The 14,963-nt window shown below is 47.0% G+C and overlaps 1 protein-coding gene across 4 annotated transcripts in view; it reads right to left on the bottom strand.

Moving 5' to 3' along the window:
* The window catches only part of LOC120986318 (RING finger protein 112-like), a 248,188-nt gene that overhangs the window by 76,403 nt on the left and 156,822 nt on the right, over positions 1–14,963 (bottom strand). For 3 of the 4 annotated variants that reach the window (XM_040414829.1, XM_040414833.1, XM_040414832.1), the window contains exon 1: positions 4,606–4,721. The exons of the other annotated variant lie outside the window; for it this stretch is intronic. In XM_040414829.1, the coding sequence (XP_040270763.1) occupies positions 4,606–4,676 (71 nt within the window). In that variant the 5' untranslated portion in view covers positions 4,677–4,721. Of the gene's footprint in view, positions 1–4,605; positions 4,722–14,963 lie in introns of those variants that run through there. 4 annotated transcript variants of the gene reach the window in all.

The raw sequence follows: 14,963 nt of genomic DNA, 5'->3' as shown, positions 1-14,963 counted from the left end.
AACCCCATACCATCAGAGATGCAGGCTTCTGAACTGAGCGTTGATAACAACTTGGGTTGTCCTTGTCCTCTTTGGTCCGGATGACATGGCGTCCCAGATTTCCCAAAAGAACTTTGAATCGTGACTCGTCTGACCACAGAACAGTCTTCCATTTTGCCACACTCCATTTTAAATGATCCCTTGCCCAGTGAAAACGCCTGAGCTTGTGGATCTTGCTTAGAAATGGCTTCTTCTTTGCACTGTAGAGTTTCAGCTGGCAACAGCAGATGGCACGGTGGATTGTGTTCACTGACAATGGTTTCTGGAAGTATTCCTGAGCCCATTCTGTGATTTCCTTTACAGTAGCATTCCTGTTTGTGGTGCAGTATCGTTTAAGGGCCCGGAGATCACGGGCATCCAGTATGGTTTTACGGCCTTGACCCTTACGCACAGAGATTGTTCCAGATTCTCTGAATCTTCGGATGATGTTATGCACAGTTGATGATGATAGATGCAAAGTCTTTGCAATTTTTCGCTGGGTAACACCTTTCTGATATTGCTCCACTATCTTTCTGCGCAACATTGTGGGAATTGGTGATCCTCTACCCATCTTGGCTTCTGAGAGACACTGCCACTCTGAGAAGCTCTTTTTATACCCAATCATGTTGCCAATTGACCTAATTAGTGTTAATTGGTCTTACAGCTCTTCGTTATGCTCAAATTTACTTTTTCCAGCCTCTTATTGCTACTTGTCCCAACTTTTTTGGGATTTGTTGACACCGTGAAATATTGAATCAACGTATTTTTCCTTTAAAATGATACATTTACTCGGATTAAACGTTTGATCTGTCATCTACGTTCTATTACAAATAAAATATTGACATTTGTCATCTCCACATCATTGCATTCAGTTTTTATTCACGATTTGTATAGTGTCCCAACTTTTTTGGAATCCGGTTTGTAATATCAATGAGAATTGTCATCAGGAGCATCCAGCTCCTCTTCTCTCTGCATCTTGCTGACTTTTCTATGACATGGAGACTTTGAAGGATGATTTGGAAGTAAAGCCAACAAAAGACGAGGTTCATCATCATCATTAAGACCTGGTCCCCCTAAGGGGTGCAGGCTGGATGGTATTGGTTGGCACGCTGGCAGTAGAATAATAAAGCATTCCCTCTCATTGGTATTGAATTACATTTATGGCTAATGTAAAGTAAATGTAGGAATAAATAAATAAAACTGACGCAGAATAAGTCTCCCTGCACTGTCCCTGCAGTCTCCCTACGATCTCCCTGCACTCTCCCTCTCCAATATCCTTCTATTAATCATTTTCAGCAACTCTGTCTCTAGCACATGAGCGCTTCCCACGTCTCTCCCTTTGCTCATCTCACAGTGAAATGACTGAGACCGCGCAGGATGGGGGTTTTGTCAGGCTGTGACATCACAGGGGCTGGCTATCTGCAGATTGGCTGGCTGCACTGCATTATGGGTGATGTCGCATTCCCTGGCTTCTTACTTTCACTTTGTAACACGTGCAGCCTCCCATTTTAGGAAAATCACAGAGATTCTCCTGATTTGACTTCTGTGAGAGGTGATACCATCTGTCTGCTTTGCCACCCATTGAAATGTGCTGTTTTGTTTTGTTTTTGTTTTTTGTTTTTTGTTTTTTTACAGAAAATTATAGTTATTTATTTGAAAGTACCATTAATTCCATTGCACTGTACACATACACAGGGCTTTTTTTCTCAGAGAAAAGGTGGTGGAACTCAACCCCCCCTCCCCTGGCCACGCCCCTACTCACCCCTAGGACCGCCCCCTAAAACCGCCCCTTTAGAGAACAGGGATGCAAGTAGAATTTGGGTGGCTATAAAAGTCCAGCCCAGCAAAGAAACCCCCCAGATGGGGATGGCACTGTTAATGGGGGATCTGGGGATGGCACTGTTAATGGGGGATCTGGGGATGGCACTGTTATGGGGTGGAGGATCTGTGGATGGCACTGTTATGGGGGATCTGTGGATGGCATCCACAGATCCCCCATCCTATAACAGTGCCATCCACAGACCCCCCCCACCCCATAACAGTGCCATCCACAGACTCCCCCACCCCATAACAGTGCCATCCACAGACCCCCCCCACCCCATAACAGTGCCATCCACAGACCCCCCCATCCTATAACAGTGCCATCCACAGACCCCCCCCCCACCCCATAACAGTGCCATCCACAGACCACCCCATCCTATAACAGTGCCATCCACAGACCCCCCCATCCTATAACAGTGTCATTAACAGACCCCCCCACCCCATAACAGTTCCATCCACAGACCCCCCACCCCATAACAGTGCCATCCACAGACCCTACCCCATAACAGTGCCATCCACAGACCCCCCCACCCCATAACAGTGCCATCCCATTAGCATTAATGGTGGAAACGTGGAGATAATTCAAAGTTTCAGATTCTTGGGAGTTCATATTAGTCAGGACCTATCATGGATAAAAAACACAACAGAAATTACCAAAAAAGGCTTTCAGAAGGCTTTTATTTTCTGAGGAGTCTGAAGAAAGCACAACTCCCAAAACAGCTGCTAGTCAATTTTTACAGGTGCAGCATAGAATCTGTTATCACATACTGCATTACAGTGTGGTCCTCCGGCTGCTCTTCTGAGGACAAGAAGACCCTCAAGCGCATCATCAGAATGGCTGGCAGAATCACTGGTACTCAGTTACCATCACTGGAGGACATCTTCACTGCTCGCTGCAGCAACAGGGCAAAAATTATCTGCGGGGATCCAACTCACCCCGGCCACAGCCTTTTCACTCCCCTACCCTCTGGTAGGCGTCTTAGAGCCCTACATGCCCGCACCACTAGGCTGAAGAACAGCTTTTACCCCAAAGCAATCAGTCTCTTAAATGCTCGGAGATTATTGCCCCTTCTAAGGATAGAAACTACCACAGACTGAGAGTGACTGCTGCATTCATGACCCCATGATGATCTCTTGTCTGCAGTGGTGTCTGAATCAGTGTATATATACTCACAAGCACTTGCTATATATATATATATGCTGTGAACTGTGAATAGTAATGCCTTCTAGTGCAATGTTTTGTTTTTTTCTAGTGTAATGCTTTAGTTTAAATGTTAGTTCCTGTTCCTCTGTCCATGGCATCTAGGATTGCTCCAAACAACATTTCATTGTATTGTACATTGTATTGTACAGTGACAATAAAGGCATCTTATCTTATCTTATCTTATCCACAGACCCCCCCCCCCACCCCTTAACAGTGTCATCCACAGACCCCCCCCATCCTATAACAATGCCATCCACAGACCCCCCCACCCCTTAACAGTGTCATCCACAGACCCCCCATTGCCGCTTCAGTACAGTTATAAAATGTGTAATTCAATTAATAATGATTCATGCTGCCCCCTCTGTAGTATAACATTCAATACGTATATCCTACTCACAGGGCTACAGTTATATCGTAATGCAGGCCGGCCGGGCAGACGAGCGGCAGCGTGACTCACTGACGTCACGTGCCTGCCCGGCCTACTTTATGAATGAAGCAGGCGGCGCAGGCACGTGACGTCAGTCAGTTACACATTTTATAACTGTACTGGAGCAGCGGGGCCGGAGCACAGTGAACGCACCGGCCCCCAGCTCCTCCTCCAAGTCCCTCCCCGCTGATACATCACAGCCTGCGATGCTGGAGCATGGCAGGCTGCGATGTCAAAAGGTGGCGGAACGCCGTTCCGGTGCGTTCCGCCAGAAAAAAAAACCTGCACATACATAATATAAAAATACTATAAACAAGAAACTATTAACAGACTGGTACAAAGAGGGAGAGGACCTTTTCCACAAGAGCTTACAATCTACAAGTTGTGTTAAAGGGCATCTGTCAGAAGATCTGTACCCATGACACCGGCTGACCTGTTACATGTGCACTGGACAGCTGAAGACATCTGTGTTGGTCCCATGTCCATATGTGTCCACATTGCTGAGAAAAATTATGCTTTAATATATGCAAATGAGCCTCTAGGACAGGGGTCAGCAACCTTTTTCAGGCAGAGTGCCAATAAATAAAAAAATTCAAAGTTGAAGCGCTCAGCGTGTCGGGCAATACAGAAAAGTCATATAATACAATGCATGTGACATAAACCAAATCAGTGTGGTCCCTGTCCCTGACCCTCTTAGATTTGGTTCATACAAGGAGACTTTGAGCTAGACACAGGTCCCTCTGCAGTAAGCCTGCTTTGTGAGGGGCAGAGGACGCCATTCATATGTGACATTTGTTCACATTAGGGTTGCCAGGTATCTCACCGGCAAGGCCGGTAATTTAGTGGCCCTGCCGGTAATTTTTTTCCACCGGCAATGTTAATTGCCGTTATTTTACAGTGCGGACTGCTACTAATGAGCGATTTCATTGTGGAGTGCTCATTAGTGCAGCCTTTACACGTCCCCGTCCCCCCCATGGGGTTCATAAAAAAAAAAAAAAAGCATTCACCTTCTCTATTTGCTTCTCTAAGTCCTGGGGGACACTTTTTTTTTATGTTTGCTCTGTTGGCCAAATTCTTTAAAAAATGCCCAGGTCTACTATATTAGTAGAAGAATCAACCAGTTGCCTCCTCTTACCTTCTTTGTGCTGCGTTTCCTCTTACAGAATCATAAAAAACTGTGAATTCTGGGCTGATGTCCCTCTCCATGTTCTTTGTCAGTAGTGAGCTGTCCGTTCTGCTGCTTGTCTTGCTGTTTCTTATTCTCGCTTGTAACTCCTCCTCTCAGGGATCTCAGAATCAGGAATCGAAACTGAAGCTTTCTATTTTAACTGTTTGTTACATAGTTACACACATAGTTACATAGTTTATACGGTTGAAAAAAGACATAAGTCCATCAAGTTCAACCAAGGGATAGGTGAGGACGCGAATCCCAGAAGGAAGTGACACTCAGATTTCTACACGTTTTCATAAGCATTAATGTTGTTTTCTTTTAAGAATTCATCTAAATCTTTTTTATAACTGTCCACTGTTCCTGCTGTGACCACGTCCTGAGGAAGTCTATTCCACAGATTCACAGTTCTTACAGTAAAGAAGCTTTGACGCTTCTGGAGACTAAATTTTTTCTTCTCCAGTCGGAGGCAGTGCCCCCTTGTCTTTTGAGGGCATTTTACATGGAACAGTTTTTCACTATATTTTTTGTATGGCCCATTTACACTCACCTAAAGAATTTTTAGAAACCCCTTTTCTATTTCTCATTAATTCGATTATCAACCAATCACATGGCAGTTGCTTCAATGCATTTAGGGGGGTGGTCCTGGTCAAGACAATCTCCTGAACTCCAAACTGAATGTCAGAATGGGAAACAAAGGTGATTTAAGCAATTTTGAGCGTGGCATGGTTGTTGGTGCCAGACGGGCCGGTCTGAGTATTTCACAATCTGCTCAGTTACTGGGATTTTCACGCACAACCATTTCTAGGGTTTACAAAGAATGGTGTGAAAAGGGAAAAACATCCGGTATGCGGCAGTCCTGTGGGCAAAAATGCCTTGTTGATGCTAGAGGTCAGAGGAGAATGGGCCGACTGATTCAAGCTGATAGAAGAGCAACGTTGACTGAAATAACCACTCGTTACAACCGAGGTATGCAGCAAAGCATTTGTGAAGCCACAACACGCACAACCTTGAGGCGGATGGGCTACAACAGCAGAAGACCCCACCGGGTACCACTCATCTCCACTACAAATAGGAAAAAGAGGCTACAATTTACACAAGCTCACAAAAATTGGACTGTTGAAGACTGGAAAAATGTTGCCTGGTCTGATGAGTCTCGATTTCTGTTGAGACATTCAAATGGTAGAGTCCGAAATTGGCGTAAACAGAATGAGAACATGTATCCATCCTCTGATGGCTACTTCCAGCAGGATAATGCACCATGTCACAAAGCTTGAATCATTTCAAATTGGTTTCTTGAACATGTCAATGAGTTCACTGTACTAAAATGACCCCCACAGTCACCAGATCTCAACCCAATAGAACATCTTTGGGATGTGGTGGAACGGGAGCTTCGTGCCCTGGATGTGCATCCCTCAAATCTCCATCAACTGCAAGATGCTATCCTATCAATATGGGCCAACATTTCTAAAGAATGCTATCAGCACCTTGTGGAATCAATGCCACGTATAATTAAGGCAGTTCTGAAGGCAAAAGGGGGTCCAACACCATATTAGTATGGTGTTCCTAATAATTCTTTAGGTGAGTGTATATATTTGTATAGGTTAATCATGTCCCCCCCTTAGACGTCTCTTCTCAAGACTAAATAAAGTCAATTCTATAGGTCTATAATTACCTGTGGAAGACCTAGATCCTTTTTTGAACAGGGGCACCACATTTGCCTTGTGCCAATCACTTGGCACTGTAACAGTCCCTAGAGAATCTTTAAAAATTCTAAACAGGGGCACAGCAATGACTGAACTGAGCTCTTTAAGCACTCTTGGGTGTTATCCATCTGGACCCGGAGCCTTGTTCACATTTACCTTACCTTGGACCCTATCTACAGTTAGCCAATTAAGTATATTACTGGATGTACTAAAAGCCCCAGCACCACAGATATCAGCTCCTTTCTCTTCTTTTGTGTACACATAACTAAAAACCCATTTAATAACTCTGCCTTTTCCTTATCTTCAGTGACTACCCTCCCTTTACCACTATTTAGAGGACCTACCTGCTTAGCATTTATATATTTCAAGAATTTTTTGGGATTTGTTTTGCTCTCTTTTGCCACCTGCTGTTCGTTTTGTATTTTTGCTAATTTTATCTCCTTTTTACAGATTTTAAGCCCTTTGTAATCTTCAAACGCTACAGCTGACCCCTCAGATTTGTATTTTTTAAATGCCCTTTTTTGTATTTTATTGCCCTTTTTACAGTAGCTGTAAGCCATGGGGGGTTTAATTTTAGCCGTTTATACTTGTTACCTAAAGGAATACATTTTTCAGTGCAATTACTCAATGTGGATTCAAAGCTCTCCCATTTATCCTCAGTATTATTATGTGACTGTAGCTGCAACCAGTCTATGCCCTGAAATGCTGCCCTCAACCCAGGGAAATTGGAGTTTTTAAAATTCAGTGTCTTTGCTCTGCCTGACAGAGTTTGCTTCTTATAGTTTAGGGGGCATATAATTATATTGCGGTCACTATTACCTAGTGTTTCTCGAAGAGTACCATTTCCAACAAGCTCTGCATCATTAGAAATTACCAGATCCAACAGAGCATCGCCTCTAGTGGAAGCTTCTACAAACTGGCCCATAAAGTGGTCCTGCAGCAAGTTGAGGAATCTTCTCCCCTTTGCGGTTGAGGCAGAACCATGACCCCAGTCAATGTCTGGGAAGTTAAAATCTCCCATTATGACCACTGTACCACCCCTTGTCAGCCCGCTCTATTTGGTTATACAGTTGAGCTTCTATCTCCTCTGTGATGTTAGAGGGTCTATAGATTACACCAAGTATTATTTTTTCAGTGTTTTTATATCCCTTTGTACTTCTACCCATAAGGTTTCCACATCTTCACCATCCTCGCCCACAATTGCCTCTTTTACACTTGTGCTCAGATCACTCCTCATATACAGGCAAACGCCACTGCCTTTTCTATTGACCCTGTCTTTCCTAAATAGTGTAAAACTTGCAATATTTACAGCCCAGTTATGCAAAGAATTTAACCATGTCTCAGCATGACCCACTATATCTATGTGTTCTTCTAGTATCATAGCCTCCAGCTCTCCCATTTTGCTAGCTACTGTAGACTTCTGGCATTTGTGAAAATACATTTGAAATTACTTTTACCTGTAAAGTAAATATCTGGGATTTTTCGGTTACCTTGGTTGATGTTTGTATGTAACAGGTTCTTGTTACCAGCAGTTCTATTTTTCATAAGTGTATTGTTATGCCCAGTCTTCTCCCTACTTTCCTCACTAACCCCAGGCTGCACACTGTCCCCTCCTATATCCCACTTTCTATCTACACTATCTACCCCCTTATTAGTATGACACCTACCCCCCAGATCCTAGTTTAAAAGCTCCTCTAGCCATCTAACCATTTTTTCCATGAACCCAAACCTTTCCTTCCTGCACCAGCTTTTGAGCCACTTATTTAACTCCCTGAGCTCCCGTTGTCTCTCTGGTGACGCTCGTGGCACTGGTAGTATTTCTGAAAACACTACCTTGGAGGTCCTGGACTTGAGCTTCTCTCCTAGTTCCCTAAAATCATATTTAAGGACCTTCCATCTCCCCCTGACTTTGTCATTGGTGACTGCCGGCTCTTCCCCAGCCCCACCCAGCGATCTGTCAATCCGATCCACAATATGCTGAACCCGAGCACCCGGAAGACAACACACTGCTCGGCATTCACGGTCTCGGCGACAGATGACCCTGTCTGTCCTCCTAATATTAGAGTCCCCTACCACCAGCATCTGTTTAACCTTTTCTGCACTCCTTTTCCCATCCTTCCTGCACCGGTCATCCTCCTGGTGGCTAGGAGAAACGTCCTGTTGCAGTATTGCTGGCCCTGGGCTTTCATCCCTAATATCAGCCAAACAGGCTTATTTACTAAGGCGTTCCAGCTCAGGACTAGCCTCCCTGGCACTTTTCCCTCTACCCCTTCTTCCTACATTAACCCAACTGCTGACCAGATAGTCCTGATAGTCCTGATCTTGCCCTCCTCCTCCCACCTCCATTTCACTGACCCCAGTCAGCGCCTGCACAGTGAGGTCTAAGCCTCTCTCCAGGTCTGTAATGTCCCTAAGTATTTCAAGCTGCTTATTTAGATCCAAGATCTGGGCTTCAAAATATGCAACATGATTGCATCTAGTGCAAATGTATTTACCCTCGAATGGCTCTTCAAGGCACGCATACATTGCACAGGACACACACTTAGTAGCATTGTCCATGAAGCACATGTTTAGATGGGGATGAACAGTAAAGAAGGAAAACAGTAAATATGAGTTAGTATTAGACCCTGTCTGCTGCAAAATATCCGATATATACCCCAACCAGGGGATGATTACTTATACAAGTAATTGGCATAAGCCTATGGCATGCCACCGTAACATGTAAACCTACACAGAAAATGCCAGACCGCTTATATTAAATCTATACTTTATTACAAAAAATCACAAATATTAACAAACATGATTAAAAAGATTTTGGTGCAGGAGATAAAAAGCGACATCACTGGAGGAAACATACAATGGATGTGAGTCCATATGATAGTACATCAATGTATTACATAGATCAATAAAGGACATCGGACAATTACCCATACTGTGTCTCCTCCAGGATGGCGCCAACCCCAACGCGCATTTCGGCGTACCTTCGTCTGGGGGTCTAGCAGTTGGAGGACTAGCTAGAATCAAGCAAACAATACAGAAGGAAATCTATCAACCCAGTGGCATACCGCCCATATAGGCAGACCACGCAGCTGCTATAGGGCCCATGGCAGGGGGGGTCCCGGAGCACATGGCAGGCCCCACCCCCTACATCTGTATTATAGTTATATCGGGCATTGAGGCGGCCCACTTGTCTTCCGTCCCGGGCCCTGCTTTCTCTCTGTTCAGGTAGGTGTGCGGGCCCCTTCATCCTCCCTCCCCTGAGGGGTTAAAAATTATTTAAAAAAACTCCTCTCATCCACTTGATCGCGCAGAAGAAAGAAAAGGATGCCGGCTGCGTGGTCAAGTGAATGAGGTGAGTTATTTTTTTTATTATTTTTAACTATTACTAATAGAGTTGAGCGAACACCTGGATGTTCAGGTTCGAGAAGTTCGGATGTTCGGAACTTCCCAGAAATGTTCGGGTTCGGAATCCGAACTCGACCCGAACTTCGCCCCGAACCCCATTGAAGTCAATGGGGACCCAAACTTTTCGGCACTAAAAAGGCTGTAAAACAGCCCAGGAAAGGGCTAGAGGGCTGCAAAAGGCAGCAAAATGTAGGTAAATCCCCTGCAAACAAATGTGGATATGGAAATGAATCGAAATAAAAATAAAATAAATAAAAATTAACCAATATCAATTGGAGAGAGGTCCCATAGCAGAGAATCAGGCTTCATGTCACACACCACTGGAACAGGCCACTGTCAGATATTTAGGCCCCGGCACCCAGACAGAAGAGAGAGGTCCCATAGCAGAGAATCAGGCTTCATGTCATAGCAGAGAATCAGGCTTCATGTCATAGCAGAGAATCAGGCTTCATGTCACCCACCACTGGAACAGGCCACTGTCAGATATTTTTAGGCCCCGGCACCCAGACAGAGGAGAGAGGTCCCATAGCAGTGAATCAGGCTTCATGTCATAGCAGAGAATCATGCTTCATGTCACCCAACACTGGAACAGGCCACTGTCATATATTGTTAGGCCCCGGCACCCAGACAGAGGAGAGAGGTCCCATAGCAGAGAATCAGGCTTCATGTCATAGCAGAGAATCATGCTTCATGTCACCCAACACTGGAACAGGCCACTGTCAGATATTTTTAGGCCCCGGCACCCAGACAGAGGAGAGAGGTCTCATAGTAGAGAATCAGGCTTCATGTCATAGCAGAGAATCATGCTTCATGTCACCCAACACTGGAACAGGCCACTGTCAGATATTTTTAGGCCCCGGCACCCAGACAGAGGAGAGAGGTCCCATAGCAGAGAATCAGGCTTCATGTCGTAGCAGAGAATCAGGCTTCATGTCACCCACCACTGGAACAGGCCATTGTCAGATATTTTTAGGCCCCGGCACCCAGACAGAGGAGAGAGGTCCCATAGCAGAGAATCAGGCTTCATGTCACCCAACACTGGAACAGGCCACTGTCAGATATTTTTAGGCCCCGGCACCCAGACAGAGGAGAGAGGTCCCATAGCAGAGAATCAGGCTTCATGTCATAGCAGAGAATCAGGCTTCACGTCACCCACCATTGGAACAGGCCACTGTCAGATATTTAGGCCCCGGCACCCAAACAGAAGAGAGAGGTCCCATAGCAGAGAATCAGGCTTCATGTCATAGCAGAGAATCAGGCTTCATGTCACCCACCACTGGAACAGGCCACTGTCAGATATTTTTAGGCCCCGACACCCAGACAGAGGAGAGAGGTCCCATAGCAGAGAATCAGGCTTCATGTCATAGCAGAGAATCAGGCTTCACGTCACCCACCATTGGAACAGGCCATTGTCAGATATTTAGGCCCCGGCACCCAGACAGAGGAGAGAGGTCCCATAGCAGAGAATCAGGCTTCATGTCATAGCAGAGAATCAGGCTTCATGTCATAGCAGAGAATCAGGCTTCATGTCACCCACCACTGGAACAGGCCACTGTCAGATATTTAGGCCCCGGCACGCAGACAGAAGAGAGAGGTCCCATAGCAGAGAATCAGGCTTCATGTCATAGCAGAGAATCAGGCTTCATGTCATAGCAGAGAATCAGGCTTCATGTCACCCACCACTGGAACTGGCCATTGTCAGATATTTTTAGGCCCCGGCACCCAGACAGAGGAGAGAGGTCCCATAGCAGAGAATCAGGCTTCATGTCATAGCAGAGAATCAGGCTTCATGTCACCCAACACTGGAACAGGCCACTGTCAGATATTTTTAGGCCCCGGCACCCAGACAGAGGAGAGAGGTCCCATAGCAGAGAATCAGGCTTCATGTAATAGCAGAGAATCAGGCTACACGTCACCCACCATTGGAACAGGCCATTGTCAGATATTTAGGCCCCGGCACCCAGACAGAAGAGAGAGGTCCCATTGCAGAGAATCAGGCTTCATGTCATAGCAGAGAATCAGGCTTCACGTCACCCACCATTGGAACAGGCCATTGTCAGATATTTAGGCCCCGGCACCCAGACAGAGAAGAGAGGTCCCATAGCAGAGAATCAGGCTTCATGTCATAGCAGAGACTCAGGCTTCATGTCATAGCAGAGAATCAGGCTTCATGTCACCCACCACTGGAACAGGCCACTGTCAGATATTTAGGCCCCGGCACCCAGACAGAAGAGAGAGGTCCCATAGCAGAGAATCAGGCTTCATGTCATAGCAGAGAATCAGGCTTCATGTCATAGCAGAGAATCAGGCTTCATGTCACCCACCACTGGAACAGGCCACTGTCAGATATTTTTAGGCCCCGACACCCAGACAGAGGAGAGAGGTCCCATAGCAGAGAATCAGGCTTCATGTCATAGCAGAGAATCAGGCTTCACGTCACCCACCATTGGAACAGGCCATTGTCAGATATTTAGGCCCCGGCACCCAGACAGAGGAGAGAGGTCCCATAGCAGAGAATCAGGCTTCATGTCATAGCAGAGAATCAGGCTTCATGTCATAGCAGAGAATCAGGCTTCATGTCACCCACCGCTGGAACAGGCCACTGTCAGATATTTTTAGGCCCCGGCACCCAGACAGAGGAGAGAGGTCCCATAGCAGAGAATCAGGCTTCATGTCATAGCAGAGAATCAGGCTTCATGTCACCCAACACTGGAACAGGCCACTGTCAGATATTTTTAGGCCCCGGCACCCAGACAGAGGAGAGAGGTCCTATAGCAGAGAATCAGGCTTCATGTCACCCACCACTGGAACAGGCCACTGTCAGATATTTTTAGGCCCCGACACCCAGACAGAGGAGAGAGGTCCCATAGCAGAGAATCAGGCTTCATGTCATAGCAGAGAATCAGGCTTCACGTCACCCACCATTGGAACAGGCCATTGTCAGATATTTAGGCCCCGGCACCCAGACAGAGGAGAGAGGTCCCATAGCAGAGAATCAGGCTTCATGTCATAGCAGAGAATCAGGCTTCATGTCATAGCAGAGAATCAGGCTTCATGTCACCCACCGCTGGAACAGGCCACTGTCAGATATTTTTAGGCCCCGGCACCCAGACAGAGGAGAGAGGTCCCATAGCAGAGAATCAGGCTTCATGTCATAGCAGAGAATCAGGCTTCATGTCACCCAACACTGGAACAGGCCACTGTCAGATATTTTTAGGCCCCGGCACCCAGACAGAGGAGAGAGGTCCTATAGCAGAGAATCAGGCTTCATGTCATAGCAGAGAATCATGCTTCATGTCACCCAACACTGGAACAGGCCACTGTCAGATATTTTTAGGTCCCGGCACCCAGACAGAGGAGAGAGGTTGCATAGCAGAGAATCAGGCTTCATGTCATAGCAGAGAATCAGGCTTCATGTCATAGCAGAGAATCAGGCTTCATGTCACCCACCACTGGAACAGGCCACTGTCAGATATTTTTAGGCCCTGGCACCCAGACAGAGGAGAGAGGTCCCATAGTAGAGAATCAGGCTTCATGTCATAGCAGAGAATCATGCTTCATGTCACCCAACACTGGAACAGGCCACTGTCAGATATTTTTAGGCCCCGGCACCCAGACAGAGGAGAGAGGTCCCATAGCAGAGAATCAGGCTTCATGTCACCCAACACTGGAACAGGCCACTGTCAGATATTTTTAGGCCCCGGCACCCAGACAGAGGAGAGAGGTTCCATAGCAGAGAATCAGGCTTCATGTCATAGCAGAGAATCAGGCTTCATGTCACCCACCACTGGAACAGGCCATTGTCAGATATTTTTAGGCTCCGGCACCCAGACAGAGGAGAGAGGTCCCATAGCAGAGAATCAGGCTTCATGTCATAGCAGAGAATCATGCTTCATGTCATCCAACACTGGAACAGCCCACTGTCAGATATTTTTAGGCCCCGGCACCCAGACAGAGGAGAGAGGTCCCATAGTAGAGAATCAGGCTTCATGTCATAGCAGAGAATCATGCTTCATGTCACCCAACACTGGAACAGGCCACTGTCAGATATTTTTAGGCCCCGGCACCCAGACAGAGGAGAGAGGTCCCATAGCAGAGAATCAGGCTTCATGTCACCCACCACTGGAACAGGCCATTGTCAGATATTTTTAGGCCCCGGCACCCAGACAGAGGAGAGAGGTCCCATAGCAGAGAATCAGGCTTCATGTCATAGCAGAGAATCAGGCTTCACGTCACCCACCATTGGAACAGGCCATTGTCAGATATTTAACCCTGCCCTCAGAGGAGCTGGCCGTGACACAGCTGCGTTGGCGACCTCTTGCTCCTCCTCTGCCTTCTCCTTGGGCTTCCACTTGTTCCCCTGTGACATTTGGGAATGCTCTCAGTAGCGCGTCTACCAATGTGCGCTTGTACTCGTGCATCTTCCATCACGCTCCAGCGCAGGATGTAAGGTGGGCACATTGTCTTTGTACCGGGGATCCAGCAGGGTGGCAACCCAGTAGTCCGCACACATTAAAATGTGGGCAACTCTGCTGTCGTTGCGCAGGCACTGCAGCATGTAGTCGCTCATGTGTGCCAGGCTGCCCAGAGGTAAGGACAAGCTGTCCTCTGTGGGAGGCGTATCGTCATCGTCCTGCGTTTTCCCCCCAGCCACGCACCAGTGATGGGCCCGAGCTGCGTTGGGTGCCACCCCGCTGTGAACATGCTTCATCCTCATCCTCCTCCTCATCCTCGTCATCCTCCAGTAGTGGGCCCTGTCTGGCCACATTTGTACCTGGCCTCTGCTGTTGCAAAAAACCTCCCTCTGAGTCACTCCGAAGAGACTGGCCTGAAAGTGCTAAAAATGACCCCTCTTCCTCCTCTTCCTCCTCCTGGGCCACCTCCTCTTCCATCATCGCCCTAAGTGTTTTCTCAAGGAGACATAGAAGTGGTATTGTAACGCTGATAACGGCGTCATCGCCACTGGCCATGTTGGTGGAGTACTCGAAACAGCGCAACAGGGCACACAGGTCTCGCATGGAGGCCCAGTCATTGGTGGTGAAGTGGTGCTGTTCCGCAGTGCGACTGACCCGTGCGTGCTGCAGCTGAAACTCCACTATGGCCTGCTGCTGCTCGCACAGTCTGTCCAGCATGTGCAAGGTGGAGTTCCACCTGGTGGGCACGTCGCATATGAGGCGGTGAGCGGGAAGGCCGAAGTTACGCTGTAGCGCAGAC

This window comes from Bufo bufo, chromosome 1 (genome assembly GCF_905171765.1).
Source record: "Bufo bufo chromosome 1, aBufBuf1.1, whole genome shotgun sequence".
Classification (NCBI taxonomy): Eukaryota; Metazoa; Chordata; class Amphibia; order Anura; family Bufonidae; genus Bufo; species Bufo bufo.
This window is presented reverse-complemented; position numbering and strand designations above follow the sequence as displayed.